At 39.5% G+C, this 21,851-nt stretch overlaps 1 protein-coding gene across 1 annotated transcript in view; it reads right to left on the reverse strand.

Moving 5' to 3' along the window:
- LOC122791831 overlaps nucleotides 1-21,851 on the reverse strand; it is a 305,664-nt gene that overhangs the window by 106,566 nt on the left and 177,247 nt on the right. Inside the window, exon 9 of the mRNA XM_044059795.1 lies at nucleotides 18,867-19,038. Within this exon, the coding sequence (XP_043915730.1) occupies nucleotides 18,867-19,038 (172 nt within the window). The remainder of the gene's footprint in view (nucleotides 1-18,866; nucleotides 19,039-21,851) is intronic.

A 21,851-nucleotide genomic window follows, 5' to 3' on the forward strand; every position in this document is an offset into this window, starting at 1 on the left:
ACATATATATATATATATATATATATATATATATATATATATATATATATATATATATAGTTTAGGTGGAATATGATGGAGAAATTGTTAGCAGCACTGTGAGTATAAGATATTGCGGGTAGGATAAGCAGATGATTACGGAAAACAGAAAGAGGGAGAAAAATAGATGGGAAAGAAAAAGGGAGGACTTTAGAGAAAATGATAGATTTTGGAGAGAAAGTGAAAGAGGGGGCTTACTGCTTCTATAAAGAGGATAAAGGAGATTTAGAGTCAGAAGTATGTGAAAGAGTGGAGATGAGAGGAGGAGATGAGAGAAATAGAAGCAGAGAGGAAGGGAGAAGAGGTAGATAGGCTAGAGAGGGATTAACAAAGATTTGTGCAAGAGCAGCATGATTTTTTTGCATAAGAATTATTTTAATATGTGTTTGAATGTAGTCAAATTTGAAATAGATTTCATGGGACAGGGGAGAAAATTCCTTTTTTGCAATGCAGCAAGAGTTTAAGCTTTCACCAGCTGATTTGTTTGGTTTATATATGGACAGGAATTTTTCTTCAGATGCATGAGATCTGTTGGGGTGATAGGATAAAGGATAGAACTGAGTGCTGGGCAGGTAGTAGGTTTATAAACAATGTTGTGATTTTTACCATGTAGACGTAATTTAGTCAATGAGGAAATTCAAGCCAGTTTATTGTATAAACAGCACAGTAGTGGCGAGTGTAATACAAGGCACTGGTAGCAAACTTCTTCTTTAGTTTTTAGTGTGTATTGCAGATTGATGAAAACCGGGGTGCCATATAGGAGTGATGGTAGCTGGTAAATAGTAGCACTGGTAGTTTTTGTAGAGTTTAGGAAACATTTAAATCTGTAAAGCATGCCAAGTTTCTGATTTTTTTATGTTATATTGTATATGGAGATCAAATTTAAGATTGTCGTCAGTGGTTATGCCTAGTAGTTTTGTGTAGGTGACAGATTTAATTGATGTATGATTCAGGGAGATGACTTCAAAATTATGTTACTTTTAGGTGTGAATAGAAGAAGTTTTGTTTTTGTGGAGTTAAGTAACAGTTGGGAGTTTTTAAGCCAGGTCTCAATAGAGGTAAAAGATTCCTGAGTTAGGAGTGGGAGGTGAGAGAGTTAGAAGAGCAGATGATAGTAGAATCATGGTGGCATAGGGGATAGCCTTGTTGCCTCACAGTAAGAGGTTCCCTGTTTCAATTCTCGGCTAAGGTGCCTTCTGTACAGAGTCTGCAAGACCTCCCTATGTTTGCATGGGTTTCCTTCTGGGTGCTCCAGTTTCCTCCCACATTCCGAAGACATGCAGTAGGTGGATTGGACACTCTAAATTGGCTAGAGGTGTGAATGTGCATGTGAGTATGTGGTGTAGAAGTACTACCATGTCAGGGCTAGCCACTCAGTGGTGTAAACCTTGGCTCTAGATGGTCACTGTTGAAGTGACGCTCTGACTCCATATGCAAAAATGGGAAAAAGGGCTTGTGGATGGATGGATGGATGGATGGATGGATGGATGGACGGACAGATGATAGTGGGATCATCGACATACAGAACGAGTGAACCTTGATGTGCAGAACTATGGAGGTTGTTGATGAAAATATTAAAGAGGATAATGCCAAAAATAGAACCCTGGGGAATGTCAGTTTTGTTAGGCAGGTGTGGAGAAGTGGAACCAAGCCATTTTACAGCTTGTCTGGCAAACAGCTGGTGAACCATTTGATGAAGGAAGTTGAGAGACCAAGTGCATATAGCTGGAGGACAAGTTACGGATGTAAGACAGTATCAAGAGCCTTTAAAAGATCAGGAAATCATGCTGGCACAAATTTGCCAGAGTCTTTAGCCTTATTTACAGCTTCTATGAAGGACAGTAATGCAGTTGTAGTGCTGTGGGCTGGCCAAAATCCATGTTTGTTATTTAGCAGATTATTATTTCGAAGATGGTTTAGGAACTTGTTGTGAATCCATTTTTCATCTATCTATGAGAGTGGGTACAGGATAGCAGTGGGGTAGAAATCAGATATGTCAGTGGAGCTTCCCACTTTGTGCAAAGGGATGATGTAGGACCTTTTCCATAGGGATTAAAATTGACATTCTAGAATGGATCTGTTGATAAGAATGCTAATAGGGTAAGCTATGACAAATGCAGGTAGTTTAAGATATTCTGGAGTAAGGTTGTCTGGTGCGGAACAGCAGGGTTTAAGTTTTCGGAAAAGTTTCTTTATGAGGCATATAGATATTGGTTGAAAGGAGAAGGGAGGTATACTACCAGTTAGAGTTTGACTTGTAGAATAGGCAATTAAATGAGTGGAATTTGAGGAGTTTTGGGTAGAAGTGGGAAATGATAGAGCTATAGATATTATTCTGGAGATACAATAAATGAAGTAAGTGTAAAAGTTGTTAGCAATTTGGGCAGGAGAGGTATCTGGAGATGGGCTGAGTTCTTTTTTGGTCCATGAATTAAGTAAAGAGTTTAAGGATGACCAAAAATGTCTAGGATTATTCTTGTGATTGATTTGTAGATAAGAACAGGATTTTTTTTATCTGAGTGCTTATTTATTTGGAAGGTTATGGAGGTGCCTGAAGAGAAGTAGGTTGGACTGAAATTTATAGTTTTGCCACTCTTTCCAAACTTTTGTCTCTCTCAGTCATAAAATCTTTAGTTGCTTTAGTAAGACAAGGGGAGTGATTTGTTTTGTTTCTTTTTTATAGACAGGGGCTAAGCTGTTGAGAATGTCAAGAAATGTGGAGTTAAAGTGACGTATGACTTCATCCAGAGGCAAAGTTTTTAATGAGGACCAGTCTATGGCAGTTAAGGAGTCATTCAATAATTGTGGGTTGAAATTTTAGAGATTAATAGTAAATTTCAAGTTATGTTCTTTTGGGAGACTGGTGTAATTCTGGGGGCTTAGGTGGATAGGTGGTCACTTAGAGTGTCAAGGAGTGTTCCTGCACTTAAAAATTGTTTGGGTTGGATACCAGTATCCAGTTGAGGGTTGAATTTTGATTACTAGATTTGCTATATGTGGTAGGAGTTTGTATGAGTTGTGTATAGCCAAATAAGTTCAGGCTGAAGGCAGGAATGTCAGAGTGGATATTCTGTCAATCAGTATTAACATCTCCAAGAATGATAGTTTCATTACTATTGTGCTAGAAGTTCAAGAAAGTATATTTTTGAGCATGGGAATGTTATTGCTGGGAGCTGTATAAATTATTATAATACAGATGTTTTTGTAAATTTGTATATTTAAGAAGCAAATGAGGATTTCTGCATTGGAAAAGGTATGGTGGATATTGTTGTAAGGGGTAAGATTGAGTGAGTTAGGGTAAAGTTAAGCAGTAGCACCTGTACCACCTGCTTTTTTTTTTTATTCTGTTGGTTCTAATTATTTTGCAACCAGGTGGTATTCAGAGTCTAGTATACTGGGCTTGAGACAGGTCTTTGTAAATGCTAAGATATCTGAGGAGTAGTGAGTTGTCCAGGCATGTAAATTTCTGATTTTGTTACATATACTACAAATGTTTATTGCAGTAAAATTTAAGGTTTTAGTTGAGGTAGTGTTAGTGCAGGAGGGAGGTGGGCCAGGGTTAGGGTGGTTATTTCCTTTATTGCATCTTTTTTGCTATTACAGTACCTGTATGTTGTACATTACTTTCTGTATCATGGGCACAATGGATGTCACCACATGATTTGTAATTGGGGATGCCCGTTGACACAGATACATAAAAAGTTGTTGTTCTGCAGCACACAAGTGGGTATCTAAGCCAAGTATAGAATAGTTTTACACCAGGTGTTGCAGATGTTTATGTTGTCAGGAAAACTTCTTCCTTGGTGAGTATTAGATTTACTCCTTCTGACTACTTGGTGTAGGACATTCACCCTGTTTTGCTCCTCTAGCAGTGTTCACAACAAGGTGGTTATTTTACACAGACTTCCAGCTAACTAGAGAACATAGCCTCCTGTGCCACAGCTCAGCATTATTTTGTGTTTTGGAATAGCTTATTCTTACTTATTGATATGTAATCTGGAATGCTGATGGGTACTGTGGTGGCAGTATAGTTGCTCAGCTGGCTGTTGTCAGTTGTTATGGTTTGCCATGTACATAATTGCATGTCATACATTTAGATAGTGGTACTGCCTCAGGGGGGATGCCCTGGCTTACAGATGGTCAAAGGTTCATGGTATATCATAAGCAGGAAGTAAACTTAATGCCAATATCTCATTCACACGTAATACAAAAGTGGGATTGTTGCCACACTTCACTACAAAATGGCATTGTTGAATGTGCTTTCAAAGTATCTTGGCTAGATGGAATTTGCATCCCACATATACAGCATTAAGCACCGTGTACAGCTGTCTTCTTGAAAGCAGTTAGAACGCACTTTGGTAGAACACTGAGTTCTCTTTCCTCCACCATGTCATGCAGAATTTCCAGTAATATATCATAGCTACGACAAACCTTTGCATTCAGTAGTGCATATGCAAGGGGCAACAGTCTGCAGCCGTCTCCTGTGTCCACATATCTGTGTATAGAGTGCAGGTGCCTACAGACATTACTGGGAATGGGAAAGGCTGCATCCTTTAGGAGCAGTGGTGAGATGTGCCAATCCTATATGTTCAATGCTGTTGTCAGAAAGAGCACAGTTATACCAGAGGTGTATTATAATAGGGGTGATTTTGGCTCCAACCTGAAGCTCATGATTTCAGGGGGAATACTAGATTGAAACAAGTATTCATCTTCTTCTCCTTTCGGCTTTTCCCATTAGGGGTCGCCACAGCAAAACAATGGTCCACAGAACAATTGGCAGTGGAGTTTTATGGTGTCAAGTTGCCATAACAACTTTCCACAGAAGGCATACACTCACACCTAGGGCCAATTTAGAGTGTGCAATCCACCTGCAACATGGCTTTGGGATGTGGGTGGAAATGGAGCACCTGGAGGAAACCCAAGCAACCGCAGGGAGGACATGCAGACTCTGCACAGAAGGCACCCCAGCCAAGAATCAAACCAGAGAACCTCTTGCTGTAAGGGAGCAACACTAACTGCTGCACCACCGTGGCCACCCACTGTAACAAATATTCAGCTAATTAACAATAATTTTGTTACATTCAGCATTGCTAATGCATTTCAGTTAGCGTACGTGCTGATTGAATGTTAGAGTCTCTAGCCACCTAAACTTCTTTTTATTTATTTATTTATTTTTTTAAGTATTTTAAAAGCTGCTATGAGTATTTGTTTACATCTAGGATGCCATATCTAGTTGTGCACATCCAGTACATGCTCTCACTGTGACCCTGTAAATAAGAGACACTGGAGTAGAGTGATGTTTTCTGGAAGTTTAACTTTCTGGTGAAGGCAGCAAATTGGACAGACCAAGTTGCATTAGACAAGTTAGTACTAGTAAATAAAGATTTTGCAGATATCTTAGTGTTTCTTTTACAGTTAGATAAACTATACACAGGAAGTGCTTATAACTGCTGTGTGGGTGGGCTGTTTGTGGAAGTGACATCATCTTCTAGCTTCCATAAACTAAACAGTCTAGCTTTGCAGGAATAGTATGCATTTATTTGCGTGAGATATGTTGGAATACTTGTGAGACCATTTGTCTGAAAATTAAAACTGGATAGTTTTCAACTGTCCCAGACTTCTCAGAATGTTTCTGTCTCATACAGGATTTTGATCTGTTCCTCAAAAAGTGTGTTTGCATGCGCGTGTGTTTTCTGGCAAATTGGTAAGAATTGCAGTCACTAAATAATGATAAACATCTAAGTTTCAGACTTAGTATCCTTCAAAAAGTGAAATGTAATGCAAAACTTTTATTCTAGCAACTTTTTAAGTACATAAGAGTAATATTTAAACTCTGTCTCTGATATTTGGTCTTTGTCCCTTATTTTTTTTTCCTGAAACTTGCACCAACAGGTTGAGAAGCATTGTTTTTATCACCACTGATAGAGGCGTCCACTACAACTGGCTATAACTACTGGATGAGAGTGGGGGATGTCTTTAGATGAAAGTAGATTGCTGTCTTGTCTTTTGATTTGGCTTTGCAAGACCGCTGTGCTGGAATATTTTTGATACCATTTGTATGAAAATTAAAATTACTTAGCTCTCAACTCTCCCTGATTTCTGAAAATGCCCTCAATTTGTCTCATATTTTGGCTTGTTCCTCATATTTTTTTCCATGGCAAATTATTGCGGGGCCTATTATTCTCGCTACCTTTTAAGTACATAAGAGCAGTATTTCAAATCTGTCCCTGATTTTTGGCCTTTTACTTCATTACTTTTGGCTTCTTCCATAGAACTTGCACTAAGAAGTTGAGAGGCATTATTTTTTATCACAGCTGGAAGACATGTACACAGAAGTAGCTATAACTGCTGGATGGAAATTGGGGTTGTTTTTGAAGGAAAGTAGTTTGCTATCTTGTAATGTGCTTATTTAGCCATCTTGCATTGCTGGGCTAGTGTGCATTTATGTGGAATAACTTGGAATACTTGTGACTACTGTCCCTAATTTCAGATAATCCACCGGATTTTGTCTTGTGTTTTGGTGCGCTAGTCATAAAATGGATGGTTTTTGTGGGAAATCATTGAGGATTGCATTTACTAAATAATACAGATGTTTGACTTTCATATTCATACCCTACAAAAAATGCACATTAATGCAAAAACTGTTATTCTAGCAATTTGTGAGCAATATTTAAATGTGTCCTTAATTTGAGGTGCTTATCACTAATTATTTTTTTATTCTATCTTGGATTTTTGTGCTGAGACGTTGAGAGGTATTATTTTTGTCAGATCTGGATAAGTTGTACACATCAGAATGACGGTAAGTGTTGGTTGCTCAGTTAGCTATTTGGCTTTGCAGGATTAGTGCTCATTTGTCAGAAATAATTTAGAATACTTGGGTCACTGTGCGTTTATGTAAAACAAACTTGAAATACATTATTCTGTTCATAAGTAAGTATTTATTTCACCACAATCATACATCTTGGTATACGCAGTCTACAACAGGGCTATAATTGCTAGGTACAGGGGCTGTCTGTGGTTCAGAATGATTGACTTTGCTGTAATGAACAAGTTATACAGTCACTGCTCTGGCTTTGCATGACTAAGATGTATTTGTGTAAAGCACGCTGGAATACTTGACAGTAGCCATTATTTTTCATAATCTGATTAGTTAAGGTGTAGATTCCCTATTAGAAGACTGAAGGCGCATTCTTTCAAATGCGTCTTGGTCAAACTCAAAATCCTGAAAAGTCAAAATATCGAAGTGACTTTTAAGCAAATTCTTTCTCTGGGAAAGAATTTGCTTGGCCGCTTCGTTACTTTGCCATTTTCGGCACTGTAGTGCAGTCTCGGAGTTGGTACATTTAAGTAGGGGGGGGGGTGTGGGGAGCGAAGCCCCCCTTATTTAATATAATGTTTAAAGTGTTTATTTTATTTATTTTTTTTTGTTGGAACAGCAATTTTTTTCCCTAGGAAAAAAATCGCTGTTCTGACAGTTCGAAATTGTAAGCTTTCACTTACATAGGGTCGATTAATCACCGTTCACTTTTTTAAGTGTTCGGTGATCTAATATAGACCCAAGGTGTACACAATCAACTGTCTGTAACTGATGGGTACAGACTCTGATGGATTCCATAATAACAACAGTTTGAAAAATCTTATGATTTAAAACAATATATGTTGTCAAAGAGTGTGTTGGGGTGATTGTTTATAACACTTAATCTGCCATTGGTTACAACTTCCTGTGTCATTTCATTTATGCAATACAGAAATTCCCCTTCTCTTAAGAGAAAGTGCTCTGGTATAAGATTCCTCATGGCATTGGCAGTAACTTGCTGCTGTGGAACACTAAGATATCTTGCTCTTCCCTTAATGCTTTTCTGAATGGTATGGTGTCCGTTACTGCTTGTTAGACTTCTTGTTGCACTTCCTGTACCATCTTGCATAACATATCCTCTGTACGACATACACATTTATGACGTTCCTCATGTACCTTTGCTGATGTCTGTGCTGTTGGACCTGGTACATGGTCATGTTCTGTCAGTGTTCTCCTTTCTGTGCTGATAATGTTATGGGCCACCAATGGCAGCATAGTCCTCCTTTTCGCACACAGGCCCTGTTTTCACTGTGGAGGGATATCTGCATATATAGGGCTTCTAGCATGCCTTTTGCTTTGTATATGTGACTGTACTATTTGGAGGATTGCTGTACTAGCCGTCCCTTCTGGTGCTCTGTACATCTTCTACCTGTACTTCTCTTATGTCTTACTTTAACCTTCTTCTTCTAATGACTAATAAAATGATTGCTGGAAAGTCAACAAAGATAGACACCGGTAAGATAAAGTAGTTTAATCCAGGAAACACTCCAAACATTAATGCCACAATGCTCATACGTTTTCATCTCTGTGTATTATTTCATTGTCTGATGAAGTCTGGATTATGACGAAAAAGTATGAGTATTGTGGCGTTAATGTTTGGAGTGTTTCCTGGATTAAACTACTTTATCTTACCGGTGACTATCTTTGGTGACTTTCCAGCAATCTTTTTATTGGTTATTTGTGGTTTAAAGATTGAGCTCTCCAGTATTTCCTTGTTTTTGGTGCTTCCTCTTCTAATGGCTCCTATAGTTAGGCCTGTGTATATATAGCATTACTGGTTGGTTACTGACCTTAGTTAGTGTGCCTTTTTATTTGTTTTGAGTGTACTTCACTTAGGTATTCTACTTTTTCTATCAGCCCCCCCCCCCCCCATCTCCATCTGCTGGCCAAGTTGTTGTTTCCTTTTGTATACATTTGCCATCTCTGCTGCACTCTGTTTATCCTTGTCTGTCAAGTTCTTTGATATCTGTGTCTGTATTTTCTTACCTTGCACGTTTTGGTCTCTATATTCTGCTTCTCTGTATTCTGTGATTCTGCATTTTAATAGGGAGCCACATTTTTGTTTTGAGTCCGCAATGTGTAAACTTAGATGTCCATTATATCAGTCACTGCTGCAATGGGTTATATCCTGCAAAGACTATAGCAGCCAGCCAGCTTCCAAAGCTATATGACACCTTCCGTGCACCCAGACTGTCAAGCTGAGCTGGCTAAAAGACAGGTTTGGGCGTGAAGTCCTTCAGAGCTTTCCTACCAGCAGAAAGAGGGAGGCTGAGCCCTGAAAGGACAATGCTAGGAAAAACAAAACATAAATGTCCACACAGTGGCATAAAACACACACACACACACACACACACACGCACGCACGCGCACGCACGCACGCACGCACACACACACACACACACACACACACACACACACACACACACACACATACACACACAATACACCAAATGAACAAAGGAGATGCTGTAGAGGTTCAGATCATTTGAAGATTTACTGTTATGGTATGTTCAACTTACACAACTGTACTATGTTCATCTGATTGATCACTGCCGCAGTTGCCATAGCTATATGGGTAGATTACCATAGCTTACTACATTTGGGAGGTGGGAGGTGGAAGAGTCCAAGAGCCCCTGGAGAATGGTCCTGGCAAAGCCTGACCTGGACCTAGAGAAGGAATCAAGCTTACAGTGCTTTGTAAAGTATGTACAGAGGACAAAGTAGCAGCTTCTAGAAATTTTCTAGAATCCAACCCTTCCAAAAAGTAATATATGAAGTCAAGGCCCTAGTAGAGAGGGCTTTGACCATGCCTGGAACAGATTTTTTATGGTGAATAGCTAAGGCTACTGCAGCAGTGATCATTCGAACAGCTGCTTTTATGGTAAGTTCAAGTTACACAACTGTAACTTTGGAGAGTAACAAAAACACATAAATATGGTGAGACCAGGAGAATTGTAGTAGCTTTGATGACATGCCAAGAATGTAGCTAAACTTCTAAACACATGACAGTGTGTGGAAGCAAGAGCCAGCCATGGAGGTGTTTGCACCTTCAATCACTGCAGCAATGCAAGCAGACACCATTTCTAATAAGGGTCTGCATCTTGTTTAGCTAACATTTGTACTTGTGTGGCAATGGGGGTCTACTACTCCTTCCCCATGCATGTAAGTTCTGGGCATATGATAATATGGGCTACCATCAAGTGTTTGATAAGCCAAGTCCACATTGCTGGTTAATTACTGCAGTACTGCCACTTAAAAATCAAACAACAAGCAAACAGGGCATCCACTTATCTCCCCCAATGCTGATGAGACAGCAGTAGCCACTTTCTCCTGCTGCTTCTTATAGTGTCCAAGCCACTGCTCAAACTCAGGCCATAGTTAGGGCTTTATCCCTCTACACCACAGAGCTGAGCATATTCTCAAGAAGAATATGTGGCCACAGCACTTCTCCGTCAGTTATGTGAGCTAGTTTCACTTGTCCAACAGCCTTTCCTTGAAATAATGCTTCCTCGTGTCTGAGTTAAATTTTGTTCCCTGTGTTTTGGATATTGTGGCATCTGTTACACCCCACACCTGTATCATTCATTTTAAGCTCTTTTCCTTCACAGGTCTTCCTTACATGGATGTTTGATACAATCCTTTATATTGTCTTCTAAATATACCTCAGTTACCGTTTTAGTTGCCCTCAAGTTACCCATGATGATCCTTACCATCTATCCACTTTTATAAAAATCGACCCCACTGCAGCCAGTTATTGTTTTAGTCCAGTGCCCCATTTCCTACCGTCTTTATAATAAACAACATTGTAATGTATTTTCTCTTAGACAGTGATGCTCTCACACTACCTTGATCTCCCTTAATTTTCACAGTACAGTGCTCACAGTCATGCTGCCTCTCCCTTATCTGCAGTGGAATCTTTCTTCTTTTACTTAATTGGGTGTCACCTCTTCAGATCGGTTCCACAACATCTGTCAGAATTCTGGCCGTAAGTGTCTTCCCATCCACCCTAGTCTGTCTCTGGTAAGACCTTTTTCTGCCTCCCAGCCTTCATCTTCTGGTCTTTAAATCTTAATTTTCCCATCTAAATGCATTTGGTGGCTTATAAACTGTGATATGAGATGATGAGTTCACAGTTCCCTTCTTCTGTCCAACAACTGCTGCTAAAACGTGAACTCCCTTCATCCATCCCTGCCATTCTCATTACCTTTTTTCACCTGCTGGTTTTTTTTTTCTCCCAGTACCTTCTGATGGTCTTATTGTTCGTATTACCATGCCAACTTCCATCTAACTCTTCATGTTTCTTATAAAAGATGCAAACCTAGGAATTAACTCATCCCATTGTAGTTATTCTTTTGCAAGAACAGTGCCAAGCTCTCCCGTTATTGTGGCTACTTCCTGCTCATTCACTTTTTATTACGTAAGATTCTTAAACCGCTTACTATTACCCTCTGTCTGCCAGCTTGCTCACTGATTTTATTCTCCTGCGTATATTTCCTTTCCTCTACTCCTTCATCACCTTTAGTTTCCATCTCCTTGTCAATTTTCATAACTTTTTCACCTCTTTCATCTCTGTTTAATGGTGCCATTGTCCATATGTACCTTTCCAGCTTATCCTTTAATATTATTTTTCCCAAGATAAAGCAAGCATACACCTCTCAAACAGCTTTTTATTCCCTGCATCATTTCTCAGTCACCAACTATCCTATGTCTCTGCTCCTTTCTACACTCTTTCTGGCAGGAGTTGAACAATAATATTTTCCTTCCCAGACTTGCTAGCTTTTGAGGAGTGGCAGCACTTACAAAAAGATAGCCATGTTATTTATCACCTTACCTTTACTAACTAACTAATTCCCTAGTTGTCCAGCCGTATCCTCCATGCTCTCCTCTGATGACTTGTTAATACCTATATTAACCACAATATAGGATCATAGGAGGTTACTAGGCTATTGGCCCTGAGGCCCATATAAGCCTAGCAAAGAGTTTAGCCCAAGTTTAGAGAAATCAGCACCCAATGCCCATGTCCAGCAGGGACACGGGTGGAATCCCAGGGGTATATTTTCTGTTTCCCATCCAGTTATCCAGGTTGCACTTAAAAAGGGGTAAAGAAGTACTCTGCTTGATGTGGAGAAGGAGTCTATTCCATAAATGGGGGAGTCTTTGGGACACAAATCTGTCCCGCCAGCAAGTCTTGTTGATGTCACAGACCAGGTTGAGGCTGTGCTTGCGGGTTACTCAAGTGGAGCTTGACTTGTGGATATGCAGCAGTCCCATCAAGGTGGAGTCCGTGATTGTCTTGTATGCCAGACAGAGGTCACCTCTGAGAAGTCTGTATGAAACTGAGTAGAGGGATAGCGCTTTTTGCCTATCTGTGTATGGTAGATGTTTGAGGCCCTGGATTCTCCTGGTGAGCAACCTCTGTGGTCTCTCCAGCTGCTGCATGTTCTTTGCGAGGTAAATGCCGAAAGGGGTGTTGTAGTCAATAATGGACCTTATAAGGGAAGAATACAGGGATGTTATGATCTCCCTGTCCCTGGATGTGATACTCTTACTTATGAGGTGGGCCATGTAGAATGCTTTCCGTACACCAGAAGCAACATGGTGGTCAAAGGTCAGGTTGCGGTCAACCTGGGTGCCCAATTCCCTCACGACTGATTGCGTGCTTAGGACATTGTTATTAATGTGATCATTTGTGGGGATGTCATTCTCCCCAAAGTGGATAATGATGCATTTTTTGATATTCAGCTTGAGGCATTTTTTGGTATTCAGCTTGAGGCTACATTTCTGGCACCAGTCATTTGTCTAAGTGAGACCCTCTTGGAGGATGTCCACATCACTAGAGGAATTGATGACAGTACCCAGCTTGCAGTCATCTGCAAACTTGGTCAGCTATAGACACTGGTTTTGGCCTGCACCTCAGAAAAGTATATCCCAAATAACAGAGGTGCCAAGATTGAACCCTGGGGTACGCCGCTTGTTACGGCTCTACTGCTTGAGGTGGCTTCCCCCATTTTGACTAGGTGAGTTCTATCAGTGAGACAGTTTGCTACCCATCTGGTAACATATGGATTGATGCCTAGTTGAGAGAGTTTATCTATTATGCCCAAGTGGGGAATAGTGTCAAAGGCTTTGGCCAGGTCAAGGTAGGCGGTGTGCACTGTCTTCCCCTCATCCATGGCTTTGGTGACTGTCTCAAAGAAGTTGACCAAATTTAGCAGACATGACCTCCCCTTGATGAAGCCAAACTGTGTGGGATCAAGTGTCTGGAGGTTGCCAATGCCCTTGTTAATGAGGTCCATGATAATACATACCATGGCCTTGCAGATCAGGCTAGTTAGGCTGATGGGTCTATAATTTCCTGGATCGGTGGATGCTCCACCTTTGTTTAAAAGGATGACAGTGGCTGTCCTCCACTCAGCTGGGATGAAGCCAGTGCTCAGGCTTTGCTTGAATAGGGTGCTTAATGGTGCTGCAAGTTCCTGACTGAGTTCACGAAGGATGCAGCCTGGGATGTTATTGGGTCCAACGGAGAATGTATTTTTTACCTTTGAGAGAGCAGTGATGACCTGTTCCCTAGATATAAGGGGAATGGGGCAGGTACTGGGGATGTCCTAATTTACTGACAGGGGGGATAGAGGGGTAAAGTTTTCTCTGTATCTGTCAGTCAGCAAGTTTGCTATATCTACAGAATTTGTATATGTGGTGTCCTTGACCACCAGTTCTGAACAGATTTTGGTGCTTACTTTGAGGTTGCAGACATATGTGAAGAAGGCCTTATGATTGTCTCTAATAGATGTGGCCAGTTTAGACTCAGAAGTTTGCTTTGGAGGATTTCACTAGTGCTCTTATTTGCTTGTTCAGGGTAAGGAGACATTGCATCCCATTGGGCACCTGCTCCTTCTTAGTCTTGGACAGCAATTTTTCCTTTTGTTATAGAGTTTATTTATTTCAGATGTCCACCAGACAGGTTTACTCTTCTTTGCAGAGGATGATTTAGTCCTGTTTGGTATTCCTGATTCCATACATCTATATAAATGCTTGTATAGTGATTTGGTGTAGTTTTGGATATTGGTGCCAATTCCTACAGAGGGGGAAGGGGGCTGTGAAGCTGTTTATACCATCACTCAGGAGGCTGTAATCAGCTCTGGAGAAGTTTTTATGTCTGATCCTAGCTAGAGGGGGCTGAGGGAGATGGTGACTTCGAAAGTGACCACTCTGTGGTCGGATCTTACCAGGGGGGATGATACTATAGGGATGCTGCAGTGGTTACTCATGTTGGTTAATACCAAGTCCAAGATATTATCACCTCTTGTGGGGGTATCAACTAGCTGTTCCAAGGCATTTGCATTGACAAGATCAAGGAATCTCTGGGCATTTATGTTTTGGCATGAGTAGTTCTTCCAATCTATGTTTGAGAAGTTAAAGTCACACAGGATCAGGGTAAAGGGTTGAATCCTGATAGATTCAAACAGGTTCAAATAGGCAGATTGGGCATCTTGAGTCAGATTTGGGGGCCAGTAGCCAGCTATGATTTGAATAGGGATCTTGTCAATGGTTAACTGCATCTGGAGTGTCTCCTGTGTGTCATACTGTTTGACCAGCCTGGAGGTATGTATGTCTTTAATGTATATCGAAACTCCACATCCTTTGGCTTTACTGCCCACAGTTTGGGATGTGAATGTATGACAGGATGAGTAACCAGGTAAGGCTGGGGTGCTTTCCGCATCTTTGAACTGCACAGATGTCAGCATTTTCTGAATTTAGGAATGCATGCAATGAGTGCAGTTTCATGTTTAGATTCCCAGAGTTGAGCAGCACAACCTTTAATTTGTGTTTAGTTTAAATTTTTATGTTGGTAGTTTTAACCTCATCACTTTTCCTAAAAAAGGCACTATAGGGGAGGCAAGAACCTTTTCCAGAAGCCTGACACCCAGGTGAGACAGATGCAGGCCATCTCTGGCAAAGCATTGTGGTCTGTCGATCATATCTTTCCAGGCTGTCAGGTACTGGATTCCCCTGGAATGACACCAGAAACTAAGCTAATTGTTAAAGTCAATCATTTTCTGTTTGTATTGAGGCATCATTCTGGGTGACGGTAGAATGCTGCTTAAGGCTAAGAACATACCTGCCTGGGATACATACTTAGTGAGCTCAATCATGTCTCTTCATATAGTCCAGGGAGGTACGTCTTACGTCATTCACACCAATATGATCTATTACAGAGTCATAATAGTACCTGTTATTGAGAGACTTAAGTGCGTATGCGATATGACAGATTCTGGCACCTGACAGACAACTAACCACAACTTTCTCCTTATACAGCCTGGTGAGAGGCACATCTGTGTGTCTCAAAGTGGAGTTTCCTATGACTAATTTGTTGGTTTTATGATGAAGCCTTAGTGGCTGTGAGGCACAGATGTGTGGACTATGCATGGTATGTGGTGTGGAGGGCTGTAAAGATTGTCTGTGTTTTTGCCTCTGAGGTCTTCTTTGTTTGGGTATGTTTATATGCAGGACATCTGCATATGTAGCTGTGTGTTGTGTAGGTGTGAGTGGTGTTTGAGGTATAGTGATTGTGTTGACAACCTTTTTGGTGCCAGATATACTGGCTTGAGGGGGAGAGAGCTTGGACTCTAGGTTCCTAATGTAATTGTATCTCTCACAAATTTTGTTTCTAGGTGGTAAAAGTAGATGGTTATCCATGTACATGAGGCAGTTGCTACACTGCCTCAGGATCCCCATATCAAACAGACTGGCAGGAGAAAGTGTAGGAAATCGTCCATCCATATTTGGCAGAATCTGAGGGAGAAAGGCCAGGGGAGAGCTAAGGGGTGGGACTAAAGCCCAAGTGCTTAAACCAAAACTAAGAGCTTAGAATAACACTTAAGAATAACACTTAACAATTTAGATAGGCAAACAAGCAGTAATGCAACAGAAAGGATGCAGTTGAACACTTTAGAGAACAAGCAGCAAGTAGCAGGAAAAAGCAAAGCAAGATGAAGTAGCAGAGTAATAGGAGGAAAATATAAGCAGTTGAATAAAGTGTTTTTTTTTTTTTCGTTTTTTTTATAAAGTGGAAAGGGAGAGAGCAGGAACAGAAGATAATTCAAGGTTAAGGGACTAAGGGGGTTTGACCTTCCCAAATGATCTCTTTATTAGGCAGAATAAGCTAAAGAGATGGGACTGGGAGGAGTGTCCCAGATCAAATTTACAGTAGGGGTGGGCAACTGCAAATGCCACCAACTTTAAGAAAGCAACAGCAATAGGGTGGGAGAAAAAATGTTTCAGCACAGATCAGAAAACAAAATTTAGCCAGCAAATATATAATTCAATCAAGCAAAAATAAAGACAGTGCAGAACACTGAACAGTTAAAGGGCCATAAGATATACTTATAAGCTCTATATTTCCAGATTGTTTGAGAAGCACTCTCAGTCAGAACAAAATGAGATTCTAGCAATGATATGCAGGAATTTACTCAAAGGTAATATTTTTATACCAGCAAGACAAAAGGGAAGCCTTGAGACAATCACATAACACAAAAGCTGTTAGACCAGTATGACCAACTTTAAGAACACAACAGCAATAGAGTGGGAGGGTGGGAGAAAAAAAGTTTAAGCACAGATCAGAAAACAAAATTCGGTCAGCAAATATATAAAATAATTCAGTCAAGCAAAAATAGACAGTGCAGAACACTGAACAGTTAAAGTGCCAAAAAATATACTTAGCAGCTCTATATTTCCAGATTGTTTGAGAAGCACTGTCAGTCAGAACACAAGGAGATTCTAGCAATGATATACAAGCACTTCTCTGCTCATTACTTGGTGGGTTCTTACCACTGTCAGTCCAGGAACTGTCTCTGTCCTAATAAATGCCTTCTTCCTCCCTGTGCGTACCCATATGATACCTGTAGAAATAGAATCCACTGCCACCAGTACCCTTTCCATTTTTCTCTGACAGAATTTCCTGCATCCCGTCAGTTCTCTTTACTTCTGCTCTGTTTCTCTCTCCCTCTCTTTGATTTTGCTCTTTTTTTCTTTCACTTTTTCTAGAATACTTCCATATCTTTCTTTCTTCTACACTGTGCCCCACTTTTCTCCTTTTCCTTCTTTTGCTCAGTACCTGTGGTCACATCCTACCATTAATTCTACCTATCATTTTCCCTTTAATCTGCTCCAAACTGCTTCCTGTCTCTACTAGCCATTCTATCTTTTTCTTTGCAGCTTCCCTCCTTCCCACCCTTGGCAGTTTCCATTGTTATTATTATGTACCCTTTCCTTGGTATGCTTTTGTTATCTCTGCCCCTCTTACGTCTTACCTTTGTCCCTCTTTGCATAACTTTTGCAACTATCATCTTCCTTCTATATGTCTTCCTTTATCCTGAGTCATTTCTCCAAACAAAATGATTAGGCTTCTGGATCTTCCTAATCTTCATCTGCTGAGATTATTGCTGAATTTCCAGCTCTTCCCATCTCTTCCCCTGCTCCCTTCCTTTCCTTATTTCATCCCATGTTTCTTCTCCTGCTGTATTCTGCTTTACTGACATTCCTCTTTGTGCATATGTGTATGTGTGTGTGTGTGTGTGTGCGCGCGCGCGCGTGTGTGTGTGTCTGTGTGTGCGTGTGTGTGTGTGTGTGTGTGTGTGTGTGTGTGTGTGTGTGTGTGTGTGTGTGTGTGTGTGTGTGTGTATGTGTGTGTGTGATCTTTACCATGTGATCTTTGCTATCAGTCAGTAAATACTGTCCTACTACCCATATGCAGTGTTACATAATGCCTTCCACAGGAGCATACAGCTGCCTAACATAAAAGAAAGCAACACCACACATATCAGTTTAAAACTGACCTCAGCCATGTAATGAATAATTCAATTTCTCCACAATCTGAGTTTAGGTGATTGTAAGTGTTGAGCTCTTGGAAGTGCTTCATACTACAGGCCCATTGCGTCTAGCTGTTCTAGTCTATTTTCATAGTATTCCTTCCCCCAACTCCTTCTTGCATGAGTAATTTATCATAATTATCCTCTGCAATATGGAAGTGGATGGCTACAAACAGCACAGGGTTATTTCGTTTGGTTTAAAATTGGTTTGAATTATTCTCTGCTGAACTGTCTGAATTAATATCAGGTCAGCCTTATTTTAACTACTGTTATCAGGTCAGCCCAATTTGCCATCAATGGTGGACATAAATGTTGCATTTCCTCCTACAAGTTAGTCAAAACATCCATGACTTGTAACAGAAGCAACCACTATGCACACCGCTGGGAACAAAGAGCTCACCTAAGTCCCTCAGATTACACATCAGGGTAGTGCAATGTATATACTCAAGCACTAAGCATTGTGCTAAATTTTGTAATATGCATGCATATAATTCCAGAGCTACCAATGTTCTCAAGCTCTGAAGTTTTGCTTTTAATTCATGGTCATAATTTAATGTTGTGAAACGCCAGTGTAATTTTGCTTAAATTAGTTCTGATAAGTAAAGAGTATCAGTAAAAAAAAAAAACTCATGTTACAGTTAGGAAGATGCTTACACAGCATATACTGAGACATAACTGTAATATCAATTTCCCAAAATGGTTATTTTGTGTGTAAGTGCAACTTTGCTGCAACTGTAAATCTACCAACATATCATTGTGCTTCTTGTTTACAAGAAAACAGAACAACCGGACCAGGTAACTCAAAAATATGTCCAGGGTTATACAAGGTTCTAAATGGTTTAAAGTGGCTTAAGCCTCGGGTTTTACTTAGCACACTGAGTTTGCAGCATTTGTGTGAAACACAATGGTGCCCTCTGGCATTCTTTTCTAGTAGACTGCAATCACCAAGGGTTGAAGCTATTTACTACTCTATGACATGAATCACTAGAGAAAACATTTTAAGGCTGAACTTTGAACTCACAAATTACAAATGTCTACATTTTGTACTAAGTATATTCTCGGCAAAGACTGTGAAAGGGCTGCTGCCATAATAAACTTACTGCACACAGTTTCAAGGTGACAGACATGTTCTCGCCTAAGAACCCTGCAAGACTTTCCTCTGAGAAGCTATCAATCATGAAACTGCCCAGAAGCAACAGAGGTAACAGGAAGCCCAACGTGCCAAACAGAAAGTGTCTTCTTCTTGCTGTCCTGTTCTTCAACACCTGCTGACTGAAAGGAAGGAAATATCAGTAAAGTTATTAATTTAAGATTTCAAAATTTCTGTACAATTACTATTGTCACCACTATGTCCTGTTATCAAATGCAGAGTGAAAACAAATCCTAATCAAAAACAATTATGTTTCACTCTGGAATACTTGATCGCAGTAATAGTCATTTTAAATTCTTGTCAAAGGGCAAAGAAAATGGTCTGAGGTCTAAAAACGATAGCTGCTGCATCCCACAGAAGCTTCAGAAATATTTGGTGATTTCGAAATACTGAAAATGGCTTTATTTCCAAGACAAAATGTATGTTCACAAGCATGATGCCCTTCAATATTTTACACCTACATTTTCAGCATTTTTTTTATTTATTAATTGAATTATGTCGTTATTTATTTTTTAACAACCATCTCATGAATGATGTTTATATTTTGATCAGAAAGTGATATTTATAATCAGTCTGAATCTGTTTTGCAGCCTACAAACAAAGTAATTGTTTGGATCTATAGAAATTAGACCTGTTAGACCATCTCCCTGAAAGGACTCTTTGTTAGAAGCTAATCATTCTCTGCAGAGGTTTTAGAGCAGGCCCAAACTGCACAGGGCAAAGTGAAATAAAGCATATTCCTTCTCCAAAGTAAAGGGTTATAATCTCATTACTTTGAATAATATAGTGTTTTGTACTTGATATTTCAGGCTTAAAATGTATTATTTCCTTTCATATTAATTTACCTCAGTTATTTCCTTTGATCGTTTCACTTATCTTTTAGATCTCTTTGTTGCTCTACTGACTCTTTTTTTGTTGTTGCTTTTATTTGTTATTTTATTACTGTTTCTCTTCTTGCTGTTGTAAAGGAATGTACAGTTTAGGTTTAATATATTGCATTGAATACATTTGATTGTGTTTTCAGATCTTTTCCAGTTTCCTTATGGATTTTGTATACTGTGACTATGTCAGTAATCAACATTGTGTAGTTTATAACCATATATATGAATGGTGATGCCTGTTTCTGAACTAATTACACTAATGTTCTTTGAATGTTGTTGGATTGATAGTGCCTTCATTCTGTATATGGGATGCAGAGTTATGGCATTATCGGGTTATAGTTATTTATGGAAAACAGTCCTTGCCTAAAAGTTTTGTTTGCTTACTTTGTCGATGTATTATAATAGAATGTGCACTGGGTTTGATTGTTTCAATATAACATTTAAGGGATTGTATTGAGGGGTAGTTTTTTTCAGTGTTGTGGTCATTTATTTTAGTACTGGTAGTTAACATTTTTTCATTTAGTACTGGATTGAATACTAATAGACATTTAAGTTCTGGTAGTTACATTTTTTTCTGAAATATGATTTGACTATTACTACTGATTTTGAAATGATTTTGCTGTGTATTCATTTTAAAGGAGATGAGTTTGGTTTGCAGTACCTTTCAAATGATATAGTATTTGCTTGCTTCTGTACCTACAACTGCAAGAAATACAACAACCAGGTTTCAGATGCTGTGAATGGTGTGCAATTGTAGTTCAGCTTTTTTTTTTTTTTTTTTTTTTTTGTAATTTCAGTGATGGTGAGAACTTTTCTTGGTAGATGACATCTATGCATGGATCATTTTCTCAGGTAATTGACAACTAAGCATTCTCATACTGTGTTGAAGTTTTTTTTTTTTCAGTGTAAGTATTCTGGATTTCAAGCTACAGCTATGCAGTCTTTTGATAATGTTGAGATGCAGTTTATAAAACTTTCCACACTAGCTTGTCATTTTGGTGTTTGAACATGTATCAGATATTTTCTGTCTGGATCTGATTTTTTTCTCATGAAATATCTTTATTATATATGTAGTACCATCTGTGGTTGCCAGTAGTTTGACAAATTGTGCCTTGCCTGTTTTGCTCACTTCCTCTACTTGCACAGTTAATTTGCATGTCCATCCATACTTTTTAGAGTAGGCCTGTGTCTCTTGCCAAGTATCTGAGTACGTAAATCAATGGACAGGGTTAACTAGAATATGGTGGAGTTATATTATGGCATGTCAATGACCATTTACTTGTAATCAGATGGGGGAGTCAACCACTTTCATCCACAGACTGCCTCGGTATCCAATCATTCTAGTCAGGTTACTAAATATATACACCTTAAATGTCAGTTGCAGTCAAGAGGGCCAACCCTAGGTGAAACGGAGCCCTATACAAAGATCCACATGGTGGTCCCCTACAATCACATATCTCATCTGTCTTCCCACTATCGTGGCTCTACACCTATTTTTCTTTTTTTCACATGTTGCCTTACTCTTAATTTTTTTCCTCCATCCTTTCTGCACATCCTACTTAGCAAAAACTGCATTATTATAACTATGAAGGAAACAAATGAATTAAGCCAGCTTCAGGGTCCACTAGACCCACATGTTATGGGGTCCTAGATGATCTCAGATACATTTTACAGCTTTTGATCCAATGATGGCCTGAAGAAAGAAATGCTAGGCTGTTTCTCAAAAGAAACTAGCCAAGTAAGAAGCTCTTTTTTTAAAAACATAAATTTTAACCCCACACATGACATGTATGCAATAGCAATTTACATAATATCACAATGAGGTACTCAAATTCAGTATGATCTCCATTTGCCAAAGTGTCCCATTATCACTACTGCAGGGTGGCATATGTAGTTGTGGTGGTGGGTTTGTTTGCACCATGGGGAACACTGTAATTGGTAGGATTTTTTTCATGTAAAAAAATGTTTCTCCAGTCTCGTATCTCTTGGAGATATGAGTAATTGGAAATGCTCTTTTATATTTCTTTTTTTTTTAATTTTTATTCTTTAACTGG

Source organism: Protopterus annectens, chromosome 17.part0 (genome assembly GCF_019279795.1).
Source record: "Protopterus annectens isolate FY-2018-M chromosome 17.part0, PAN1.0, whole genome shotgun sequence".
NCBI lineage: Eukaryota > Metazoa > Chordata > Ceratodontiformes > Protopteridae > Protopterus > Protopterus annectens.